General features: G+C 39.3%; 4 protein-coding genes across 4 annotated transcripts; 2 read left to right on the forward strand and 2 right to left on the reverse strand.

Moving 5' to 3' along the window:
- Positions 1 to 13443: 13443 nt before the first annotated feature.
- On the forward strand, positions 13444 to 14562 carry N7458_007498 (uncharacterized protein; the record flags this gene model as incomplete). The annotated part of the gene is made up of 3 exons (XM_056910880.1): positions 13444 to 13557; positions 14089 to 14345; positions 14394 to 14562. The coding sequence occupies 3 exons, from the start codon at positions 13444 to 13446 to the stop codon at positions 14560 to 14562; spliced, it is 540 nt and encodes a 179-aa protein (XP_056763706.1).
- Positions 14563 to 16321: 1759 nt separating this feature from the next.
- Positions 16322 to 17958, forward strand: N7458_007499 (sugar porter family MFS transporter; the record flags this gene model as incomplete). The annotated part of the gene is made up of 3 exons (XM_056910881.1): positions 16322 to 16474; positions 16529 to 16733; positions 16805 to 17958. The coding sequence occupies 3 exons, from the start codon at positions 16322 to 16324 to the stop codon at positions 17956 to 17958; spliced, it is 1512 nt and encodes a 503-aa protein (XP_056763707.1).
- A 1634-nt stretch (positions 17959 to 19592) lies between these two features.
- Positions 19593 to 20086, reverse strand: N7458_007500 (uncharacterized protein; the record flags this gene model as incomplete). Its single annotated transcript, XM_056910882.1, has 3 exons — positions 19593 to 19739; positions 19790 to 19839; positions 19918 to 20086. 3 exons carry the CDS (start codon positions 20084 to 20086, stop codon positions 19593 to 19595), a joined length of 366 nt encoding a protein of 121 aa, XP_056763708.1.
- A 1327-nt stretch (positions 20087 to 21413) lies between these two features.
- Positions 21414 to 21944, reverse strand: N7458_007501 (uncharacterized protein; the record flags this gene model as incomplete). Its single annotated transcript, XM_056910883.1, has 1 exon — positions 21414 to 21944. The coding sequence occupies one exon, from the start codon at positions 21942 to 21944 to the stop codon at positions 21414 to 21416; it is 531 nt and encodes a 176-aa protein (XP_056763709.1).
- Positions 21945 to 22758: the final 814 nt, after the last annotated feature.

The raw sequence follows: 22758 nt of genomic DNA on the forward strand, positions 1-22758 counted from the left end.
TATAAAATAGTATATTAGGTAATACAACGTTAAAAACGTATTTATATATACCGATATTAATAGTGATATATATACTATCTTACTAACTAGCCTATATAGGCTAAAAGACTCTACCTATCAAAATAAGTACTACTACCTAAAGAAGGCCCTATATAGCCTAAAGTAAGCACTAAGGCTTTAGTCTAAATTCTTTATAAAGGCTATCACGAACCTCGAATTCGATAGAGTTCCTATTAACTAGGGAATATATATAAATAGTAAGACCTAGGCTATTATTATTACGTATATTAATAATATAATTATTATATATAAAGATCTAGCTTATATAAATAAGCTAGCTACTACGGCTAGGTAGTATATCTAATTAGAAGAGATAGGCGAATTAGCTACCTTTCTAGGCAATAATATTAGCCTAAATTATCAAGATCAATCGATAACTATCGATTAAAATAATTATATATTAAAGATCTTATCAAAATTTACTACTACTAGTAAACGGCTAAAGAAAACGCTAGGTAAAGTAGGGATCTACCTAAGAAAAAATTAATTAAAAGCTTTTAGAGCAAACTATTAATCTCTATTAAAAAGAGATTAGCTTATTACTATATACTAGCCTAAAGACTAGGCCTAATATAGCCTATCTAGTTATCTATTACTTAAGATATATAAGCAATCCTGACTAATTATATATCTCTAAATTAAAGAAGATATAGTAATATCTATAATATCGGCTAAATCTAGCCCTATACTACGATTATATAGGGAATAACCTATATATAAAAGGCTACTCTAATACTAATTAGTTAGGCGATATCGATAGTAGAAAATCTACTACTAGCTATATATTTAGCCTATCTAGAGATCTAGCTACTAATAATATAGTAAGCTAGAATTCGATACTACAAAAATTAGTAGCCCTATCTACCTACGAGGCCGAATATATAGCTATAAAAGAAGCTATACGGGAAGCTATCTATCTAGCTAACCTATTTAACTATCTAAACGATAGATTAGGCCTAGGCTATACGCCTAGTAAACCTACTATCTTAGTAGATAATAAGACAGCTATTAAGCTAGCCGAAAACCCTGAATTTCACAAAAGGACGAAGTATATTGATATACAATATCACTATATCAGAGATTAGGTCAAACAAGAAAGGATTAATGTTTAATACGTCCCTACTAAACTACAATTAGCAGATTTCCTGACAAAAAACGTTAGAAGAGAAATATTTAAAGACCTAAAGAATCTAGCTAACCTCCGGGAGACTTAGGAAGATATATATCTAGCTATCTTATAGCAGTATATATATATATATCGATCCTATCTACTCTATACTAATCTCTATACTCTACTACTATCTACACCATAGTATAAAGATTACGGGGGGTATAAGATATAGGGCAAGATGCCTAAACCGTTATACAGTATATCAAGCCAGATTCATAAGGCCTATACAAGATAGCTAAATCTCTATAAGCTTTATACTATACCATTATCCCTACAGTCAATAATATCTACAAAGATCATCACTACGGTCAATAACATCGTACAAGACGCATACAATAGTATACGATCTATATCATCACTACAGTTAATAACATCGTATAATCAAGCAACCACCGATTAAACAGCTACTACATGAGATCACTATGCATCTAGATCTGTCTGCATAAGATCATTATACATCATCTAGAACGATCACATGCAAGAGACAACTTGATTATAAATATGCCCTGCATTCTCTACCAAAATAATAATCATGTTTAATACATACAAGCAAGATTCAATACAATTAACCAAGCTTTAGTCCTACCTCACTCTTTTCTCATCTTATCTTTATGATTCTAAGCCGAATTGATTTTATCCTTCCTATTCAATCAAGAGGAAGAAAGATCAATCGATCTTATTTAATCATCTTTAATTTATCTTCCTCTTTACCAACCTGCACAGTATCGCTTGCTTATAGTATCTCGTAACTGTACTATTACTATACTTAGCCTTATACGGACTCGGGTCCTATTAAGTATCTTATAGAATATACTAGAAGTACGCGCTAAGTAAGTTAGTTACCGAGTAGTAATACTAAGTAAGCTCCCCTACTTATAGGTTAGGTTATCTTAAAGGTGAAACTATAAAGTACAAGGTACTAAAGGTAGTGACTAGTAATAATATAAGATTAATCGCGAAGAACTAAATACATAATACTAAATAAGTGTCCTTATATATCTAGTCCTTCGTAGTACGGTCTATAGTTAGGTATAAGGTATAGTATACTAGACTACCTGTTCCCGTAGTCCTAGTAGTATACCTAACTATATACCCTAGGTATTACGTATTCTATAGCGGCCTCTTCCCGAGTCGTGCTAACCGTCTAATCGTATAATAGAGTATCTGATAGTACGGTTAGGTACAGGCTAATTATAGCTCCCTGCCTGAATGTTTTACCCACGATCTTCGGGGTACGCCTAGGTATTAGGAGTTACACGTAATAACGCTAATGCAAAGCGTCTAGGGATCGATTAGGTCTCGGTTGCCCCTTAACTAGCTACGGCCTCCCTGCGCCTCGAGGTTCGTAATACTAAGGTAGAGAAGGTTAGATAGTTATCTCTAGTAGATAAAGTAGTATATAGGCCTTTAGGAGATTAGTAAGAGGATTAATAAAGTATACTAATAAGTATTTCTTCTTATTAAAAACAGATATATAGATCTCTATCTACCGGTTAGCTTTCTAGTAGATAGTCTCTAACTAGTAGATATTAGCCTATTTAAATTAGCTAGTAGCTATAAGGATAGTATTATCTATCTAGCTATTAGTAAAGACCTCTAGCCGTACTTAGGCTTCTTCTTCTAGTAGATCCTTATCTACTAGATCGGTATACTTCTTAATTAGCTCTATATTATAGAGTAGATAGAGGATTAGTAATAGTAGTAAGCTCTAGAGGATACTAGTAGATATAGATATATACTAAGAAAAGCCCTTAGGTATATAAATCCTCGTTAATCTACTAGTTAAGAAGGATCTTATCTATAGTACTAGATAACTAAGATAGTATTTTATTAAGTTATATAGAAGTTATTCGTATAATATATTATTATAGGTACTAGAGATATTAAGAAGTGGAAGAGAAATAACTAGCTTCCTATTACTCTATATAGTTTTAATATTATCTAGTAGAATATAGATAGTATAGTTAGTAGAAATCCTCTTCCTACTACTAAGATAGCTAGTTAGAAGAAGACCTTCTATTTCTACTATATAGGAAATCCTCCTAGCTACTACTATCTTAAGAAACTTAGCTAGTATATTAATAAGTACTACTAGATAGTAGGATTTAGCTATCTAGTAGTCTCTATTACCTACCTTATATAAGACTATAGTAAGAGATTACTAAAAGTATAATAGATTATAGCTAGTACGAATATATAAGTTAAAGAGGACGGTTAGCGTCTCGAGAACTACTAGAATCCTCTTTACTAGCTTATTCTAAAGGCTATTAGATAAGATATTATCGCTAGGTACCTTACTAGTACCTATAGAGAGAACGGTATCTTCTATCTTATATAGGATAACTAGCTAGAAGAAGATCTAATTAGCTAGGTAGTCGTAGTTAGTAATATTAGAGAGATCAGCTAGTAGAGATATAGGAAAGAAGGCCTAGTAAAAGGCCTAAGCCTTTTATTAATACTCTCTATAAGGCCTTTAGTAGTTTTAAGAGAGGGAGTAATCCCTCTTTTATAAGATCTCTACCTATTATAGGCTTATTTAGCTAGTTACTATATATCCTAAGGACCCTTCTTAATTAATTACTATATATATTAGTAGTAACCTTTTAATAATCTCTTCTTAACTACGTAGGCCTTCTAGTTACGCTCTAGTAAATAGAGCTACTAGTATAGAGGATCCTACGAGTATGTGAGCAAGCGATGCTGCGCAGGTAGATAGGGAGGAAGAAGATTGAATAAGATAGATTGATCTTTCTTCCTCTAGTTAAATAGGAAGGATAAGTTCAATTCGGCTTAGGATCATAAAGATAAGAGAAAAGTGAGGTAGTACTGAAGCTTGGTTGATTGTATTAAATCGTCTTGTTCTTATAAACATATATATGTGACATAATAATTAGATCTTAGTAGAGAAAGTAGGGCATATTTATAATCAATATTTTATGCAAACTTATCAAACTTGTTTCTTGCATATAATCAATCCAGATGCATCTAGATGCATAGTGATCTTATACAGATAGATCTAGATATATATAATAATATCATATAGATAGATCTAGATATATGATGATTTCATATAGTAGCCGTTTGATATATAGTTACTTGATTATACGATGTAATTCAATCGTAATAATGATATAGATCGTATAATTATAATACGTCTGTTCATGCCTGATTATCCAATTGGATAATGATGATATAATAGCATAAAGCTTATAGAGATTCAGAATATCGTTCTGGCCTATATATAGGCCTTATGAATCTAGCTTGATATACTAGCCTGATAGCTTAGGCATCTTGCCCTCTATCTAATACTTATGAATCTGGTTTGCTGTTAGGCATCTTGCCTGATATCTAACACTCCCCCGTAATCTTTATACTATAGTACAAATAGTAATAGAGTATAGAGATTAGCAGAGTAGATAGGATCGATATATATATATACTGCTATAAGATAGCTAGATATATATCTTCCTAAGTCTCCCGGAGGTTAGCTAGATTCTTTAGGTCTTCAAATATTTCTCTTCTAACGTTTTTAGTCAGGAAATCTGCTAATTGTAGTTTAGTAGGGACGTATTAAATATTAACCCTTTCTTGTTTGACCTAATCTCTAATATAGTGATATTATATATTAATATACTTCGTCCTTTTGTGAAATTTAGGGTTTTCGGCTAGCTTAATAGCTACCTTATTATCTACTAATATAGTAGGCTTGCTAGGCGTATAGCCTAGGCCTAATCTATTATTTAGATAGTTAAATAGGTTAGCTAGATAGATAGCTTCCCGTATAGCTTCTTTTATAGCTATATATTCGGCCTCGTAGGTAGATAGGGCTACTAATTTTTGTAGTATCGAATTCTAGCTTACTATATTATTAGTAGCTAGATCTCTAGATAGGCTAAATATATAGCTAGTAGTAGATTTTCTACTATCGATATCGCCTAACTAATCAGTATTAGAGTAGCCCTTTATATAAAGGTCTTTCTCTATATAATTATAGTATAGGCCTAGATTTAGCCGATATTATAGATATTACTATATCTTCTTTAATTTAGAGATATATAATCAGTTAGGATTACTTATATATCGTGAGTAATAGGTAACTAGATAGGCTATATTAGGCCTAGTCTTTAGGCTAGTATATAGTAATAAGCTAATCTCTTTTTAATAGAGATTAATAGTTTGCTCTAAAGCTTTTAATTGATTTTTTCTTAGGTAGATCCCGGCTTTACCCAGCGCTTTCTTTAGCCGTTTACTACTAGTAGTAGCGAATTTTGATAAGATATTTGATATATAATTATTTTGATCGATAGTTATCGATTAATCTTGATAATTTAGGCTGATATTATTACCTAGGAAGGTAGCTAATTTACCTATCTCTTCTAATTAGATATACTACCTAGCTATAGTAGCTAGCTTATTTATATAAGCTAGATCTTTATATATAATAATTATATTATTAATATACGTAATAATAATAGCCTAGGTCTTACTATTTATATATATTCCCTCGTCGATAGGAACTCTATTAAATTCGAGGTTCGCGATAGCCTTAGTAAAGAAATTAGACTAAAGCCTTAGTACTTACTTTAGGCTATATAGGGCCTTCTTTAGATAGTAGTACTTATTTTAATAGATAGGGTCTTTTAGCCTATATAGGCTAGTTAGTAAGATAGTATATATATTACTATCGATATCGGTATATACGAATACGTTTTTAATATCGTATTGCCTAATATACTATTTTTGATTTATCATAATTATTAGTAATATATACTAGGTTTCTATTCTAGTAGTAGTAGAGAAGGTTTCTAGGAAATTAATACCTAATCGTTGATTAAATCCTTATATAATCTATCTAGCCTTATAGCGAATCGTTTTATTCGTATTTATAATATAATTAGCCTAGATACCTAAGGCATTCTTTATAGGCTTCTTTTTAAATACCTATCTATCCCTAATAGGTATTATACTAGGGGGTATATTAACGATTTTATAGGTTACCTAATCTATTAGGCTCTGATTTTCGTCCTGATAGGCCCTATACTACTTATTCCTTTTAGTTAATTATATAGCTTAATTAAAGGTAGAGGGTTCTTTATTAGTTCCTACTAATAGTATATAATTAGTAGGCTAATTATTAATAATAGTCTTTATAAAATCTCCTAGTAGTATATTAGATATAGTATATATATCTTCGCTAGTAGATAGGATTTAGATCTTAATCTTATAAGACGGATCTACTACTATAGTAGCTTCCTTACTAGTAGTTTACTTAGTAGGTTTACTAGCTAATTTACTAGTAGATAGGCTAGTAGATTTACTAGTATTTCTAGTAATCTTCTTAATTAGGTTTACTACTTCTTTAGTAGATCTTTTCTTAGCTAATCGATTTTCGATTACTTTAATTCCTAGTTTATAATTAGCTAGATTAGATTAATTTATTAGGAATCTACCTTCTAAGATAGTAGAGTCTCTTAACTAGACTATCTTCTTCTACTTTAGGTTATATAGCTTATAGTACTTCTACTTACTATAGCTAATAATAATAGCTATAGATTTTCTTAGCGATAGCTTACTAGGCAGGTTTTTATTTATATAATAGTAGGTAATAGATCCCTAGATCTTTATATACCTAATAGTAGATAGGCGCTTATAATATATCTTATAGGGTGATTTTAACCCTAGAGTACTATATAGGGTTATATTATATAGATAGGTAGTAGCTAATAAGGCTTCTCCCTATATATCTTCTTTTAATCCTAATTAGATTAATAAATATCTAACCTTATTTATAAGTATTAGGTTTATATACTTAATTAGGCTATTAGGCTCTTTTATATAGATAGGCGTAGTTTAGTGTATAATACCGTATCTTCCTAATAATATATAGAAGTTATTATTTACGTATTTAGTACTATTATCGGTAAATATCTTTTTAATCTTCTTATTAAGCTAGTTTTTAACTAATTACTTATATAAGGTAAATTTCTTAATAGCTTCGTCTTTCGATCGAAGTAGAGATATATATAAATATCTTAATACTTTGTCAAGAAACGTGATATAGTAGCGATAGCTATTATAGGTCTTAGGGCTAATAGGTCCTCTAATATTGCTATATATTCTTTCGCCTATACCGTATTTAGTAGTAGAAGTAGAAGATTTATTAATCTTCCTATTATATTTTAACTATATATATATTTCGTATATATCTTATATATAATTTTTTATCTCTATATTAGATAGAGATATATTAGCCTAGCTTAATAGCCTTTATAGTAGTATTAGGCCTATATAGCCTAATCTATTATACTAAAGTTTTAAACTAGTAATATTACTAGTATTTTAAATAGATTAATCTTAATCTAATTAATTAGAATCTACTATATATAGTTTTATTATATATAGGGTAGTTTTATATAGATTATCTTACTTATACCTAATTAGTATAATATTTCGATATTTATCGAAAATAGTAGCCTTTTCTCTATTAAATAGAGATACTAAATTTTTAGTGTATATATACTTAATATATTAATTCCTAATTATAGGATATAGAGTATAGTAGTTAATTTATAGACTAGATTAGTATTTGTCTAGAAGATAATATCTCTAGCAAGATTAATAGATAATCTTTATATATTTCCCTATATAATAGTTTTATTAGTTTTATATATACTATCGAACAAATCTAATTTAGATACTATATAAATAGTAGTAGCTATATTAATAATAAAAATCACTTTTATAGTAGAAAGATCTGAATTTATTAGATTATATATACTTTCTATAGTAATATTAGAATTAGTTTCTTAGTTTGTTCTAATAGGTAGATAATTTACCTAATTAATTTTATACGAGAATTCATCGTAGAGTAAGAGACTTTTAGTGTATTTACTATAGAATTATTACTTAGATTTAAGTGATCTCTTATTAGGTTTTGATTTAAAACTAGTAGACTATACTAGATTAGCTATATTATAGATATATTAGATTTTATCTAATAATCTAATTAATAGTTAATTAGACTAATTAGTATATAGTAAATATCACTATCAAGATTAATTAGATTATTAGCTAATAGGCTAATAGGCAGTAGGTTGCTAGCCGAAGATTTTTGATGTTTAGCTTCTATAGGGTAATTAGTTTTATAACTAGTAACATGGATTTCTTCCTTGTTAGATTACTTATTAAGTATTGCTATAATTATCTTCTTCTATTGATTAAATCTTTAGCTTTTTTGATTAGTTTTAGGCCTAATTAGCTAGGGTTTCTAATTAGCTAGCCTACTAGAAGGATATAGATACTAGTAATTAGATACTATATAACTACGTATATAGCAATACGTGTAGTATCTTCTAGAATTTGATAGTTTTTTCTAAGGTTTTTTACTAATTCGACAATTTTGATTAGCTTAACGATTTATACGGTGATTTACCTGATATTTAGGCTTACGATTAGCCTGGTATTTGCTTTAATGATTTACTGATTAATTAGTATAGCTTTCTGTGACAAAAATTTGCTCGCTTATATAATTGCGAGATTCGTTAATTAGATTAGCGAATAGTGATTTAATCGTGTACGATTCGGTATCTCTGCGAAGAGATTAGATAATATTTTAGATAATCGGTATATACGATTAATCAAGATTATTAAGAACCTATACGAAAACGATCTACTTAGGGAAATCGATCCCTAGGCTAGCTAATTCGATTAGCAGACGTCTTATCTGTATAAGATAGTTATATATATTATCAAAATCGCCTGGTTAGCTATTAAAGAGCTTCTTTAATATAAGGAATTTAGTAGTGAATCCTTTTAGCCGATACTAATAGTGTTAATTAGGTATTTAACCTTGCTGAATAGTAGGAAGCTTCGTATAATCAAATCGAATAGTATTAATTAATCTTTCTAAGTCGAGAATAGCTTCGATTCGGATAGACCAAGCAATATAGTTTTCTTTACCCTTAAGAGGATCGATATTATATTTATTAATCATTTTGAGTTAAAGAGACTTGATTAAATATTTGAAAAATAATTGTTTTTGTCAAGAAAGTCGAGATTTCTTAGTGTTTCGTATAGAGATGTGGACGCGACCGGTAAAAATCGAGTATAAATTTTTGAAAACAAGAAGTCGGGGGAGCTTTTTGTCTCTCTTTAAGAGAGTAAAAGGTGGTATAAGCCGAATTGAAGTAGGATCAATTCGGGCTCATAACCTGTGAGCAAGTGATCTGCTGCGCAGGTTGGTAAAGAGGAAGAAGGTTGATAATAATTGAATAAGATCGATTGATCTTTCTTCCTCTTGATTGAATAGGAAGGATAAGTTCAATTCGGCTTAGAATAGATCAAGATAAGAGAAAAGTGAAATAGGACTGAAGCTTGGTTGATTGTATTGAATCGTCTTGATGATGATTGATATGATAATCAGATCTTAGTAGAGAAAGTAGGGCATATTTATAATCAATATTTTATGCAAACTTATCAAACTTGTTTCTTGCATATGATCAATCCAGATACGTCTAGATGCATAGTGATCTCATGCAGATAGATCTAGATGCATGTAATGATATCATGCAGATAGATCTAGATGTATGATGATTTCATACAGTAGCCGTTTGATGTGCAATTGCTTGATTGTACGATGTAATTCAATCGTAATAATGATGTAGATCGTATGACTGATGCGTTTGTTAATGCCTAATTATCCGATTGGATAATGATGATATAATAGCATAAAGCTTATAGAGATTCAGAACATCGTTCTGGCCTTGGTATAGGCCTTATGAATCTGGCTTGATATGCTGGCCTGATGGCTTAGGCATCTTGCCTGATATCTGACACGCCCTAAAGTAATTAGTCCTTACGCTAAACGTTAGGTCTATTAAATTACTCGCCGAAACCCTATATATAGCTATATTACGCTCCGATCCTAGCTATATAAATCTATATTAAAAATAATAGTTCGGTAAATTCTTTTAAGACGAGGCCTTCGGAAACGCTGTATAAGAAAACGAATCCCTTTAACTATCCTTAATATACACAATCGTTACCGTTCTGCTCTAAAAGAGCATCGATTTCGTGTATAGGATTAGTAGATCTTTTTAGATAAATATTCTATCTAAAGATACTCTAAATCTATCGGTTCTAGTAGCGGTTAGGTCTAGCGATTTTAGTCGGAAGCGTATAGGCGTAATCTTATAAACCTAACGCCTTACGTACGCGATATTTTATAGATATACTAGGTAGCTATCTAGCTTAGTAGCCGATCTAAATTAGTAATTATAGAACGTAATAAATCTAGCGCGTATAGTAGCTATATAAGGAATTCTTATATTACTATACTCAAGGAGGGTCTAGTTCCGTACTATCCCCCCGGGACTATCTTCTAGCAAGATAATACGCGAATCTACCTAGCGGGCATGGTTTAAAATTAGTTTAAAACTTATAGTATTAAGGTAGTGTATTAGCCTATATACTCACCTAATATAAACCCTATTAAACTAGTATAGTAGATACTTAAGGTTAAGCTTTTTGGTATATTTCTAGAGCTTATTAGTATAGGAAGGTCTAAGGAAGATTAGCAGTATTTTATCGATTATATTCAATAGGCCTAGCGTATATTAGACTAGAGCAAGATTAATAGCCTGATTCTTAGTATATGTTATGATATTTCCCACCATGAGGCTATTCACACTTTTCGGCCTTGGGATTCAGGCCACCCGGGGAGATCATCCATGGAGATCAACCATGGAGCACCCCTTCAGGGTGGCCTATCCCTGCCTTCTCACCGCTGTTCCCACGGAGGAGAGTCATCCGCCGATCTGCATACAGCTCATGCAGGCCAACGTGGTTACCCCTCTCGTGGTAGGGTTTACTGTATATAAGATCAGTGGGGGGACGGGAAAGAGGGCCCCCCAAGAAACAGTCTCTGTTACAATCTGACTTAGTGCTTTGCTCTCCTACCTAGTTGACAGGCTTTCTACCCTGCAAGTAGACCATATCTTTACAGTATACCTAGGCGTTTAGAGGCCTTACGCAATGCAAGGGGCTAGTATACTAAATATTAGGCTTTTCTGATAAAATCTATTGAATTCCCTATATTTTAGTAGTAGATTTATAGTGGTAGACTAGGTAGTATATGTAGAAATATATATTTGAAGATATAAGATGGAGGTGGTCGAAATTACATAATCGCGGGTGTCCCTAAACTTTTGGCTAGGGTGTGTAGGACTGCCATTTTATCATAAGTAACCGACTAAATCGACTACCGACCCGACCGCGGAGTCTGCGCTTTCACAAATTGAGCTGAATATGACACAAGAGCTCTTCGGTATATTCTGGATTGGCTTTTTAGAGATCAACTGCAACCTTGCTCAATCCACCATGGTACTGTACAGCCCTGATTCCGCCACCATGTTGACTTTGAAGGTGGCTTGGACGGGAGAAACAGACAGGAGACTGACGCCTCGGAAAATACGGTTGGCGTTATTTTTAAAATAGAGTCCTGAGAAAATCTCGTATATTATATTAAATTATACACAAAATTCTTCCGTAGCCACCAATCTTGGCACAACTACTCGCTTTTGTTGACAAGTTGCCAATGGTATTACTTGACCCAGTATTTTTCGAAACAATAACCGTAAACGTGGACCTTAAGCATGATCAGAAATATATCGCCGCAGTTAAACATCAACGCAGGTGAATTGCAAATTTGATTCAACTCCTTTATTAGGCAGCCCTGAATTAGCGTTTATCTGTTGATTATCTTCGCTAGCCAGCTTTGGTTTCCAACATGAATAACGTTGCACAAATGACGGGGCTTCTTCCCGCTAGACGAGAAATGCTCCATAGTATGCTACATTCTGAGTCTATACAGGTCCTTCATTGTTCTGAAAAATAGAAATGACCAAACGAGCGAATTGGGAATGTTGAAGCGGCAAGAAACATTTCTTGCAGGCCCATTATTATGAAGCAGAAGGCGGCCCTGATCAGATGATGGCCACACGATCAATCACTCGCAGATTGAGACGATTCAGCATGGCCTTGATCCTCGACATTCGCTGCATCTACCCTGACCATCTTCATGTCCCCAGATACGCCGAATGTCAAGATCTGGGGGAAATCAATGTCACTGCTCCTCAACGATTAGTTGGACAAATACGGCCCCCAAAATGTCCCTGCATATACTAATTAAGCTAAATGGAGGGTACGACCAACCGTGGCTTAATGGCGTTTCCCCTCCCGACCACCCGCTCGGTGTTGCACTCTGGTAAAGCCAGAGCTCGGCAAACTTCCGAGCTGTCAGTCCGAGAATCGGAACTCCTGAGTTCCACACCCTTTCCAATGTTGTTGCCTTGATGGTTCTCTTTGCAGGAAATTCAAGTCAGGATTCCTCAGCTTGAGGCGTTCCATGCGCAGTCTGGGCCCTGGTTGTGGTCAAGATACCTTACGAGCACGACAGCCATTGTAGCGGCTGATGCGTAAAAGCGAGAGAGACAGATTAACTTCTGAAGGGCATACCTTCGCTGAAAAGGCTAACTGTGCGCGTTCATAATTAGTAGATTCACGCATAGAAATTAGGTGGGGGAAGGGGGTTGTCGTACAGAGAATATTCTCTCGGCGTAAGGTGCCTCTCGTAATCCCAATGCCAACGATTCCCCGAGGTTACACCGAAGCCGAAGTGGATGCAGCATAAGGTTCATGAACCCCACACGATTTTGGCTTTTCGTGCGCCTCAAGGTTCCGCCACGCGCCACTGAATAACGTCCCAAGTCGAACGTCAAAGGCTACCTCACCGGTCAATGTTGTTTTACATGAACCGTTATGTGCTATATGTGAGCTCACTATCAAGAGAAAACATATCGTGATTATCAGTAGCTCGACCTTGACAACTTAGATCTTGGATCTCAATCTGAGAGTAACAAAGACTATTTGAGAATAAAACGAAAAGCCCGGAAACCCTCCGACTCTTGAATTACATTCTAGTATCCAAGAAGCGAGAACACCAATGTAAGAGCTCCAGCCACGAGGCCTATAGAGACATCAAGGGGAGCAGCAGCGTTGGACGCGTGCGCGGAAGCAGAGGAGGACGAAGTGCTGGTGGAACTGGCGCCAGTAGAACTGGTGCTGGAACTAGCGGACGTCAAGTTGTAGATAGTGATGCCCGATTTTGCGAGGGGTACTACGATCTGGTTTGTCTTGGTGTTCACAGCCACCGAATGGGCCAAACCACTGTCGGTAGCCCACGTCTGCATAAGAGTGTTGCTAGTAGCGTTGATGACGGCGAGCTGAGGCATGGGGGCACCGTTGCTCTTGCCGCTAACCTGGTTCTGGTATGCAGAAGCAAAGAACAAGTTCTTGGTTGGATCGTAGGCGACTTGGTCCACACCGGCGACACCAGAAATGTTTGCGATGATCTTGCCAGTTGAGACGTCCATCACCTGACTGAATGAAACATTGTAATTGTCAATCTGCGTCTGGCTGCAAGAGATGAAAAGGCTCTGTGCCTGGCCAAAGACAATTCCTGCAGGGACACATTCCTTCAATGGGAGGACGTCGGTGACTTGGAAGGTTGAGACGTCAATTCCCGCGATCTCGCCGCCCGGATTAGCGCCGGTGCTGGGCACCGAGACGTAAAACTTGCGGGAGACCTCGTTGAAAACTGGCTGCTCCAAGCCAGATGCATTCTGGAAGGTGACCTTTCCGGTAACAATGCGATCTTTGGCCGAGATGACAGCGACCTTAGGAGGCTTCTCGTTGGGCAAGGTAACGACCAGAGTGCCAGTCTTGGAATCATAGGCCATCTCATCTGCTCGAGTTCTGACACCGGTTGAGATGTTTGCTACGACCTCATTCTTAAACAGGTCGACGACCCGGACAATACCACCTCCGTCGCCAACATACAGCTCATTGCGATCTGGCAGAACAGCCAGCCCGTTGGGACCCGAGACATTGTACTCATTGGCACCGTTCGCCTTGAAGAGTCCAACGAAGCCGGTAATAACGGTAGTCTGGCTCTCTTTCTGCAAGTCGACCACATGGACCCCGTTATTCACTCGATCCGAGAGATAGTAGGTGCCATTGAAGATCACGCTTTGATCAACGCTGGTGGTGTTCTTGGGTGAGAACGGGATGCTCTTCAATAGTTTGTAGCTATCAGCAAGCACAGCACTCGGGCCAGCAAAGGCCAAAAGGAAGAGAAGACGGTTATCAAAGATCATCTTGTCTACGTTCAAAATGAAGGCACTGAAGACGGGTACGAGCAGGAAGCAGAGAAGAGTTTTGAACAATACCTTTTTTTCGAGACCCGTCTTCATCCCCAATTACATCTTATATAGTTCGACAAGCTCTCTCTTTCTCTGCTGGGTATCCCAGACCCCTATTCCCCGCAGTCCATTCTCGGGTCAGATGATATTGACAAAGACCCTTCGGTTGGGACTGGTTGAACCTTACCTCGCTCAATTGGGGAAAAGGAGACAACTCGCCAGGGTCCTGGAGCAAAGGACCAATTGGCACAAAGCAATGACAACACGGGTCTTCGATCTACGGGGAAGTTGCGGGGAAGGCCTCGGTGATAGGAGGCTCAATTGAGGTTTGATCGGCAAGAAAATTATCGATGCGGCCATTAACACAGAGCTCTATCCAACGTCAGGTCCGAGCAAATGCTTGAGAAACAAGCGAAATCCGGACATTAAAACTAGAGAAACGCCGAATGAAGGATGTTTCATGAGAGCTGCGCAAATGAAGCTGAAGTCAAGGAAGGTAGATTTCTGCTAATAAAGTCAATTCCTGGCGACAAGTACCTTCTACGGATGAAAGTCAACGCAGAGGGCTTAATTACCCGGCGCTGGCAATTCTATCGCATAGCTAACTTCGACGACTTACCAGCTTCATACACGAAGACATGCGTCCTACTCTGAAAGGTAGCACTTCCAAGAGGGTTGACGTGCGTCACAGTTCGGTTTTGGCTCTCTTTTCATTATATTTCTTTGTTCCTTTGACTGCTGTCATTAACCTAAGTTTAAAGTCTCCTCCACTCCTCCATCCATACCCAAGGCCGGGATAAATTCTCTGTAGGCCCAAAATGACTACAACGTTTGAATAATCATATCCCTACCTTGTTATACAACCAAATCTAGGCCACCCGAGAACCATCATAGTCCATGATATTGCCGATCGGTGAGAAAAAGCGACATAGTCCGATAGTCGGTGGTTCTATCTAATAAGTTATGGCCTCGGCGTGGCACCGAGCCCCTCTCAGCACGGAAGGACGCGAAAGTAGCGTCCCGAGCGATGGTTACCGTTGTCGGAGGCATTTACATTCATGTTACGGCTTTCGGGTAGGTCTCGCACTCGGACCCGGACCCGACCGGGTTGCCCTTGATACGACCATACGGGTCGTGATTTTCTTTATCCACCGTTGTTCATTCACTCAACCTATATCCTTTGTATTCGCTTCAAATGGTGTCAGTCGTACCGGTTCGTAGTGATTCCCGTACCGACTTCGAGTCTAGATACTCACTGCCCAAATTATACAAAGTATACGGGGTGTACGCCTGCTCTAGGACGAGTAACCAAAAAAAACCGGCATCGGGCCAGCTAACCCCGCTTAGAAAGTTCCGGAGGTTTATCTCATATAGCGAATGTGGTATTTCTAGTTTGGACGCCACACCGGCGGGCTGGTCCAATGACAGCCTACTCATACTAACTGGGTCAGTAGATGGTCTTAGCTGGTGGGAAGCACTTAAGTGGCTCCACTCCACAATTGGCCCTTCCTGTTGGCCCACATCGTTTTCCAAAGCTTGTTAAGCTTGTCAAAGCTTGTTGAGGCCCCCAAAGTAAGTTTGCCCCCAACAAGACCCCGTGGGGATGATTGCGACAACCCCGTGTCTAAAGAACCCACGGAGAAGAGTTATCAAAGAAAACATGATTCCACAGTTTGGGGAAGTATATAATGGGCTTGGGTGGGCGCTCCGAAAACTTTTGCCGCAAATTGATCCTAATACCCATCGGTGGCCTACCTATCATCTCTTAACGACCTCCACATCCCACCTTGCCGATACCTTTCAAGATTTCTTGCAGTCTTGACCGATCAAGATGGTCTATTTTGGTCTAAGAGGAAGAAGCCTCAATATCGTGATCAGTGTGGTCGCTGCAACTGCCTTCGCGTTGCAGGGCTATGATCAGTCTGTCATGAACGGTCTAGTAACTCTGCCAACATTCCTGGACCGATTCCCCGATATGAAGCAAGTCCAATATTGAAGGTCAGTGTAGTGTTCCGAATCTCAGTTCCAGGGCTTCTAGCTAATTTGCTCGCGACAATTAGGCACGGTCGTAGCAATCTATGAAGTTGGATGTGCACTCGGTGCTTTCTCCTGCGCTTTCCTCGGAGACATCCTCGGTCGTCGCCGTACCATTTTCACGGCAGGCTGTACTGCATTGGTCGGAATTATTCTGCAGGCAACTCCCTTTAGTCTGGGACAGCTGATTGTAGCTCGAATCATCACTGGTACGTGACGTCATGTCTAGAGAGATAGCGAATTCACGGGCCTGCGCTAACATTTGGTTTACTTCTTACAGGACTCGGTGTTGGTGCCCTCACTGCGACCATCCCCATGTGGGTGTCTGAATGTTCTGATGCCAGCAACCGTGGTCGCCGGGTCCTGCTCCAAGGATTCTTTGCTATCGGTGGTCTCACGCTGGCTAGCTGGATCGAATTTGGCCTCTATTTCATCAAGGATAGCGAGGTCAATTTCCGTTTCCCGATTGCCTTCCAGGGCTTCTTTGTCTTGATCTTCACCTCAACTGTCCTGTTCCTGCCCGAGTCGCCACGTTGGCTGGTCAAGAAAGACCGAGTCGAAGACGCCAATGCTGTCATGTGTGCTCTGGAAGATATGCCCGAAGACTCAGAGGTTGTCAACATGGAGATGCAGATAATCCAGGAAACTTTCCAGGAGGAGCGACGCGATTCCAGTTCTATCTTCCACATGAGCCCAGAACGCCAATTCCACCGTGCTTGTCTTGCCATTGCTGCCGCCGTTTTGGCCCAAATGACTGGTATCAACATTGTTACGTTCTATTCAACGCAGATCTTCGAGACTCAGCTGAAGTACAGTGCTATCGATGCACGAATTTTCTCCGGCTGCATTCAGATTTGGCAATTCATTTCCGCTGGTATTGCAGTGCTACTGATCGACCGATTCGGACGACGAAAGCTCTTGATGGCAGGAGCACTGGGAATGACCATTGCCCAGGCGGCCCTATGCGGGCTGAACTCGGACCTCACTAACCCTGCGGCGGGCAAGGCAGCTATCTTCTTCTTCTTCTGGGCCATGTTCTGGTTCCCCGTCGGCCATCTTCTCATCCCATTCATGTACGCGGCTGAGATCGCACCTCTCTCCATTCGTCACAAGGTCACTGCTATCAGTGCATGCTCCAACTGGCTGTTCAACTTCTTGATTGCCGAAGTTACTCCCCACGCCATGAAGAACATTGGCTGGAGGTACTACATCGTCTATACTTGTATCAGTGCCTTTGCTTTCGTGGTCCACTATTACTTCTTCCCCGAGACGAAGGGCCGCACCCTCGAAGAGATTGATGAGATCTTCATTCGATCCAAGTCAATCTTTGACCCCGTTCGTGTAGAGAAGGCCTTGCCTCACGGTGGTCTCGTTGGAATGGAGCGTCTCCAAGACGAAGAGAAGCACGCTGCTGTTCATGCCGAGAATGTTTAGGTGAAAACTATCATGACCGAATGCTTTTCCTTTGGAGATTTGGCAATTGTGCCGTTGTGCCGTTCACTATTACAAATTGAATGATCCTGGACTTTTATTTATCGGCATGTGCCTCTTATAATGCAGTACATTGGCTAGCAACTCTGTAAACTATTGTCTAAATTTGGACCTTTTCATTTGGACCTTTTCAGTTAGTAAAATAGCGTGGTAGAGTGTTTCCAGAGTGGTAATGCCTTTCGAGGCTGTTCGAAGTGTCCCCTCTATGGCCGCTTCAGCATTAGACTGAGAGTGTGTTTCGAGATGTCTCACTTGAAAATTTTGCTAGTGCCCGTGTGCAAGATGCAGAGAGCCCATGGATATTCGAGATAATCCAAGGTAAATGCCAGAGGTCAGTGAATCAAGCTTGGTCGAACGCGTAGGTGAGATGATGCGGATAAGAAGAGGGAAGGAGAAGTAGAGTGAACGTAACGTGAGAAGAGCCAAGGGAGACGAGGAAGGTGAGACCAGCGAGAGGAGACCAGACCGACGGGGGAAGAAGGGTGAGGGGAGATGAGCAAGAAAAAATAAGCGAGGAGAGCAAAGCGAATAGAACCGTTGCAGAAGAACGGTGAGAAGAGAAGAGCGAGAGGAGAGGCACGAGAGGGCGACGATGAGAGGACAACAGTAAGGGGAGAAGTGCCACGCTCAGGTACGAAGGGAGATCGATAAATCAAGATCAACGTAGTAGCATTTCACGAAACAACTAAGCATGAAGAAGGAAGAAGGAACGCAGGAAGAAGATCTAAATACATAAAGGTAGTCAGGTGACATAGATAGATGCCTTAGGGAAACAGGCATTAATCCCGCTGACCGTCACAAGAAGAGTGAGAAGAAATAAGCAAGGAGAGATAAGCAAGCAAAAACGCTACGGAAGAACGGCGACAGGGGAATAACGAGAGGAAAACGGCGAGGGGAGAAGAGTGAAGAAAAATAAGTAAACAGAGCCATTTGATATATATTGACTATGATTTAACCATATATATTGGTTATGAGTTGGCTGTATATTAGCTAGAGGTTAGCTAGAGGTTGGCCATAGCCATATATTAACTATGAGTTAGTCAAAGGTTAGCCATGGGTTAGCCATGTGTTAGCCATCTGTCGGCCATGGGTTGTCCCTATACCTAGGGACTATGTATCTAACAATCATGCGGCCGGTGCGCCACAAACAAGGTACAGCAGGATACCTGAGCCGAGGACGATTAGGTGGGAATTCCCCCTGAACTCTCTTATGTTTCGGTCATGTATATATAGGCTTGGGAAGCTGTACATAAAAATTCCCAAGCATCAGTCTGGTTCGACTCTAATCCCATTGTTTCATTCTCAAATATACCTGCTTCGTCTTGCTTTGGTGATGATACCTCCTCCAATAGAGGGATTCTTCCCTTAACTTGCTTATGATTCTTTACCCAGAGGGATATAGAAATCTCGTGAGGCAGTCAAATTGGAACTTTCCAAAGCCCGCAGACATTTGAAATGATGATGTGGACTATGCACAATGTGTAAAGTTCCGCGGAAATCCGGCCGCCGGCAGAGGAACATAAAGCAAAACAGACGACAAGGCAAAGACACTGTAGTAATATCCTGCTCAACACCCACTAGTGGTGCCCTGGTGGTTGATTCCCGGGCCTGCCGTGAAAGGGAAGACAATTGCAAGGTCCGCTATTGTTGATGACTTCGCTCAGGTTAATATCTACATAGATATTCACATTGCCAGTGACGCTGCCAAGGCAGATATCGATGCTCTAGAAGAGAGTTAGTTCAGTTTAGGCTATCGGTACATCCACTGACGTACATCTTGCGCGTTGCAACAGACAACGGTTGTCGAACAGATGGAGTTCGTTCCTATAAGAAAGAACAAGAGTCAATTTCAAACAGCGGAAAAGGAGATTGAAAGTTTAATGCAATGGACTCAATGCTCACCCATTGCACTGCAATTGCCGCCATTGCAACAGTACGACATGCCGGTAGTACCACAATAATTTGACTGAGGCGCGGCGCCGACAACGGAAGTTACTCCAGTAGAAGTTGGAGTACCTGCGAAGGCGCTGCTGGCAAATGCAGCAACGTAGGTGATCTTGTGGAAATGCATTTGGCGCGTTGAAAATTCGTCACAAATGGAGACAAAGAATATCAAAAGCCCTCAGCGAGTATATCTTAATGGGGCCTTGAAAAACAACCAGAATTGATGGATGCCAAAAGAAAGTTGTAAGATAAAAAAAACTCGTCCAAACTGAAACCTATATAAAAGTTCCGGGACCGTTCAAACTTGTACTGCTGTGTTGTTCTCTGCCTAACAGAAACGCCATTTCAGGCCCCATTGGCATAGATGAGAACTACCAGACGGACCATGCAAGTCGAATACATCACCACTTTTGAGTTCTGTTGAAGTAATCTATGATACTATAGTAAGAAGTTATAGGTTTTAGACCAAGGCCAGGCTTTGGACTTAGAAAAGAATAGCTAAATGCCAGCCCTGAGCATATGGGCCGACCGTTCGCAATGAATTGATTGATCAGGTTCTACTTAGCCGCATGTGCGGAGCCAAATCGCCACTAATGCCTCAAAGCCAGATGTAAGGGAATTGAGTATAGCGTTGGTAGTGGGTCTGTTACCGATGAACAGCTGGTGGCTTTACTTGATGCAGCGTGGCTGGATAGATTCCAGGCAATCGGGGGACTTTCCAGAGTCACGGACCCCTGTTCAAAACTCAAAAGGGATGTTAAGGCGAGAACGACTGTGGATGTAACCCACTAAGCTGGACCCTGCAGCAGACGCTATAGTGATCTTGGGCGAGCAAACAATGATGGCTCACGATTGACTTTCTTAGCAAAAGGCTTAGAATAATGGATCTGGAGTTTATCGAATACGAACCCATCATACGTTCTAGCCAGCCACACAGCGAAAGTATGAGTGTTTGGAAGAGGAAGATTTGCAGAATGCAATTGTGACATACCATGGGCCCACACTATCTTAAAGGAAGGATTTATTCACGAACCTCTCACCAACTAGGACAGATCAAAGTGTTGTTGAGGATCAGTCGTCGTGAGGAAGGTGCTTGAAATGACTTCCGTACGTGCTCATAATTCACCAATAATAAAGGGCCGGATAATCTAGACCTTGTCTCAGAGCACGGCCCTCCGGACATTTAAGTTCCTCTCGCAGGTCATTTCTTATGACGAAAATAGCCTACCCTCCCCACAAAGTTAATCCAGCACAACAGCCGCACCCCGCAGTCAGTCCTGCTGACTGATCGCTCAAGGTGGAAAGCACTCGCGAACGTCATGATCAGAACAAAATTACTGTATAGTCAAACGCAAGAATCTGATGCGAATAGTTACAACACCGTACCCTTGTTTCTCCTTACGATATCCTTGCTGGATCGAAATACGCCCTTGACCACTCCCTCGCAAACTTACTCACAACACTCCCACCACACCTAGAAAGCCTGCGACAATAACAAAATCAATTCTTGGCCCACTAGTAGGTCCAGCAGAGCCCCCGGTAATTGTAGAAGTTACTACAGGGTTGGCGTTTGAACTCGGAGGCAAAACGGTGATAGAGTTCGTACCAGAACTGGTACGGGACGCAACACTAGTATCAGACAAGGTCTTGATACTATATACCGCACTAGTACCAGCCAGCACACTAGTACTAGACACATCAACGGAAGTACCGAGCAAAGTCGTCGTCTGCGTCATGGTAGCAGCGGAGCTGGCCGTGTTCACTGCAATCGCCCCGTCACTGCAGATCACTGTTGTACCTCCTGTGATTTCTGGACCATTAATCACGACCTGACAGCTTTTGCCTCCGTTGGGCGTAAGAGAAGAAGAAACAGATTCGATAGTGACTAGCTCACTGCCAGACACAATCTGCCCAATGAGGGTGACTTGGGCGGATGTCATGGGAATAAGCAGTAAACAGAAAGTTGAGAAGACGGTAAACTTCATGTTGACTGTATCCGTCTCGTATTTCGGATTCAAATTCTCAAAGATTCAAGCCAGGCGTTGGCTCTGAAGGAACAAGGTAAAGAGGCAATATGAGAAGGCTTAACACAAGACTCGTTAACGGGGACTCAATGTAGTCAGATGCTCTTGAGAAGAAGGAGGAGGACGGTGATAAGGCTGGTAACTGCATTAACTGGAAAAGGCATCCCTTATTGATGTCTTCTAGTTTTAAGTGTTCGAAAACTCTACTAATGTAGTGACTGATAATGTTGTTCCGTCATGATCTGTTCATTTCCCATAGTGACGCAGTCCGAAATACGTTTTACTTACTACCCTTGAAGCAAGACCTATTCTATACTGGAACGCAGGAGCGCAATTATAGACACACCAAAGATTATTAGAGTTTGATTTCAACTCGGTGTTTCTCGACCCGAACTGATTATTTCGGTACCTCCGTTTGGGTTTGGAGTGACACGTACATATGTTCGTCGGATAAGCTGCCAGGGAGCTGAACTGCTATGTTATGTGGGGATTGAAATAATAGGTATATTACGTTTGTAATTATCGGCAGCTACAACCGACGAATCGCCTCCCTGTTGTATAGCTCAATGGCGTGAACCATGGAAGTGGAAAGACAAAAAAGCACCCTGATCAACAATCATGTTTGGGGATTTCCAAGGATAGATTTCTTGATATCTGTCAGATGCAGAGTTATTCTTAGAGACTGCTTTTGGAACGGTGATATAGTGTCAGTATACTCGTCTGGGAATACTACTCTTCTGTGCCACGCGAGTGACATGTACAAATAGACACGATA

This window comes from Penicillium daleae (assembly GCF_028827525.1).
Source record: "Penicillium daleae strain IBT 16125 chromosome Unknown utg000007l_segment0_segment0, whole genome shotgun sequence".
Taxonomy (NCBI): Eukaryota; Fungi; Ascomycota; class Eurotiomycetes; order Eurotiales; family Aspergillaceae; genus Penicillium; species Penicillium daleae.